Source organism: Saccostrea cucullata, unplaced genomic scaffold (assembly GCF_032062105.1).
Source record: "Saccostrea cucullata isolate Sc308-1 unplaced genomic scaffold, CSIRO_AGI_Scuc_v1 ctg10917, whole genome shotgun sequence".
Lineage (NCBI taxonomy): Eukaryota > Metazoa > Mollusca > Bivalvia > Ostreida > Ostreidae > Saccostrea > Saccostrea cuccullata.
The window spans coordinates 4,026-7,365 of NW_026923494.1; the positions used below are offsets into that span (position 1 = coordinate 4,026).

Genomic DNA, 3,340 nt, shown 5'->3' on the forward strand with positions numbered 1-3,340 from the left:
GCATTTATGAGAATGCAGATCATAAATATCATTATTCTCTAAAATTAAAAACAATCATATGAGACTATTCCAGAATGTAAGCATACTATGTTTGGGGACAAGAAATGTTCATTCTTTCTTCCTCGATAAAGGAATCACACACACACACATACACATCCTCACTCCCCTAAAACCAACTTTTAAGAAGAGTATAAATCTATTAAACGAAGTTAACATTTTTCTAAAAGGTCTTACAAATATGTCAGATTGAAGATTTGGGGGCCGTAACAGAAAACATGCTATTTAGATTTCAAATGACTTACATGTACAGCAGAGTCACAAGCCCAAATTTTTTTCTTTATCAAATGAATAAGTTGTGAACTATTATTTGATTAAGAAAAATTCATTTCGTATTTCAGCTTTTTAATTTTATATGGAGCTCTTCTTCTAAAGGAGAGCAATATAGTCTAAAATGGCCCCCCCCCCCCCCCCAAAAAAAAAACCACACACACACACACACACACCAGGAGTTGCGCATATAAACTGTTAATTTCTATATTCAATATAGTTATGGCCAAATCTTTAAGTTCAATAGGGCCGAAATTCCCGGAAAAATAAATTAGAAATTTTTTTTGGTATTATGCACATCTATACATTGTGCCTAATTGCCTACAATCTGATTAAAATCAGATCCTTTGATCCGCGCACGTAGATCGCTACCTTGTGTAGCGATCTATGTGAACGGATCGAAGGATCTAACTTTAATCAGATTGTAATTGCCTATAAAGTTTCATGAAATTCTATGCAGCTGTTTAAGATGAATCAATGAATATTCTTATTTAAAAAATAAATAAAGAGGACTGACGGACTAAAGGGCGGGTCGTAAACATTATACCACTCACAACTTGTTATAAATTAAAATAATCTTAAATTTCTCTCTACATTAAAACACTGTTTCTAGACGATGTCCTAAATAGCAATTTACTCTTAATACATGTACGTATTACCATTTTAAGCCAGAAATTAATAAGGCTTTGAAAATAGGCAAAGTCACAGGTCAGGATCAATATTATAATATTTTATTGCATAAAATCGTTCTGTAATTTGTGAATTGTAACAAACTAACAGTTTTACAGATAAATATAAAGTAAACTGTATAAAATCTCGGGTTCGAATCCTGCAGAGGCTGTTATCTCGTACGTACGACTTAGTATGTCGTACGTACGACATATTTTCTCGTACGTACGACTTAGTATCTCGTACGTACGAGATATAGTATGTCATACATGTACGAGTTATTACGGAGGGTTTATTGTGTATGCTGATTTCCATTTTTTTTTAAATTCGCCGCTTTCCCTTTTAAACTAATGGTTTTAAAATTAGTCTTTCACTCGTTCCATTTCTTTTAAATTCGCTTTCCCCTTTATATTTTATGGTTTTAAAGTTAGTCCTTTACTCTTTTCTTTTTTCTTGGACAGCAGCAGAAAAGGTTGGTCTTCTCTTTTATGATCCCAGTAGTGTCATACAAATCTGTCGCGATTCTGGGCAGTTTGTTATCTATAGGACGAATGACGGAGGAACTTTTGTTCTTTTTCTGCTTCTTTGACGATTTCATTAATGAAGACGTTCTTGATTTGATGTTGCTAATTACAGAAGATTTTACAACAACCTCTCCACTTGATGTTTTGTCTTTATGGAATATATTCTTCAGTTTAAATTTGGGTATTTCGTGTAAAAACTGTTCAGGCGTTGGGCTACTTTTGGCCAAATGTTTCATCCACTTTGTCCAGATTCTGCTTTCACTGCCGTTGCTACGGGTACTAGCGACCATGTAGTATCGATGATGGTCATTATGTCCACGTACGTCTAGCACGTGCTCATTAGGCACGGGCTCGGGAATCACGTGAATAATGGGGACAACCCATTCAAGCTCCAGGTCCACGGTGTCGGTATCAACATCAGCTACGAGGACACTTGCACGAGATTTTCGGAGATCACTTATGACGTCATTGGCCACAATGAAGAACTTTTCAGTGATCCCAGCAATGACGTTTCTATCAAAAGAAAAGCAGTGATTGATTGGAGGAAAAAGATGTTAGGATTAAATTATAGGTTCATATATGTACCAGGTCTGTAGCAGTGGTATTTTAAAGGGAAGGTGGCAACCCATCCACCCACCCCACCCCAAGGAAAAAAATACCGGAAAATGCTTGACCGTACAGCAATAAAATGTGTGTTTGGAGAGTGGGGATGGGTCTCTCGTCTAATGTCTAGTATGGTATTTTTGTATGAAACAATTATTTTTGCCCCCGGCCCCCCCCTTTGATCTTTCCCTAGATATAGTCATATATACAATTAATACATGTAAAATTAATAAATATAATTTGTGAAGAAATTTATAATAAGTTCCGGGATTGATATATGATATATTGATGTCATGTCCACAAATACTTGTGTAAATTACAAGTATGGGAGCAAATTACATTGAAATACAAAAAATAATACCGAAATTCAATTCAAATTTAGTCTGACGGAAAGAAAAAAATTAGTGTTTAATCTTATGAATGTACTACGATACGTATAGTACCATTTTGACACTTTTATTTTTAAGAAGACGTACATGTACTTTTAAGAAGACGTACATGTACATTGTATATTTCTTTATAGTGTAATTAGAATAGATTGGAATATGCAATTACAAACTTGACAAATTCATTCAACAATCGAGCTCGAATGCTTATACAATAAGTTCTCCGACAATACTTACTTGATAGGTTCTCCTTTGTGTGTCATCTCTATAAACTGTGATTCTAAAATGATATTTTCATCATTAAATTCGGAATATTCTTCTGATTTAAGTAGTTTTTGAAGTCGACCGATGGTTGACATATTGTACACAGTGGTGATGCGACGTTATGATGTCCGATCACGATTGTGACGTCACAACATCAAACTGCAACAATTACAGTACATCATACGATTGTGACGTCACGACTTCATGGTGTAACTTTATCATCTTTTTTTTATGAAAATCGGAAACACAAAAATTTATTTCTTCTGGAAGACAAAATATGCAGGTTTATGCATCGTTGGATACCCACGGGTAATCTCGTCATTTACTTATCACGTGATAAGTAAAAGACGAGATCACCCGTGTGTATCAACAGTCGCACTTTCTGCATTTTGTGGCTTTCGGTGATTATAATTTTTTTGGTTAAGAATTTTTTTTTTTATCTAAAAGTGATCCTTTTAAGGATTGTTAGCTACAAGTTGACTTCATGTACAGAAAGGAGAGTATTGAACATATATTCTAAGTATTCTACAAAAGTGTAATTGGAGGGGAATTTTATTAATGATTTTT

The 3,340-nt window shown here is 34.4% G+C and overlaps 1 protein-coding gene across 1 annotated transcript; it reads right to left on the reverse strand.

The window, feature by feature from the left end:
• Positions 1-1,263: 1,263 nt before the first annotated feature.
• LOC134264143 (uncharacterized) lies at positions 1,264-2,945 on the reverse strand. The gene is made up of 2 exons (XM_062746439.1): positions 2,747-2,945; positions 1,264-2,033 (listed from the first exon to the last, which is right to left on the reverse strand). Exons 1-2 carry the CDS (start codon positions 2,866-2,868, stop codon positions 1,424-1,426), a joined length of 732 nt encoding a protein of 243 aa, XP_062602423.1. The 5' UTR covers positions 2,869-2,945; the 3' UTR covers positions 1,264-1,423.
• Between the last annotated feature and the right edge of the window lie 395 nt (positions 2,946-3,340).

What these genes read in the sequence shown, in the direction of transcription:
- LOC134264143 (XM_062746439.1), bottom strand. Translation starts at nt 2,868, where the DNA reads ATGTCAACCATCGGTCGACTTCAAAAACTACTTAAATCAGAAGAATAT. An exon ending in CACAAAGGAGAACCTATCAA is followed by an intron (nt 2,034 to 2,746) that starts GTAAGTATTGTC and finishes TTCTTTTGATAG; the next exon opens with AAACGTCATTGCTGGGATCA.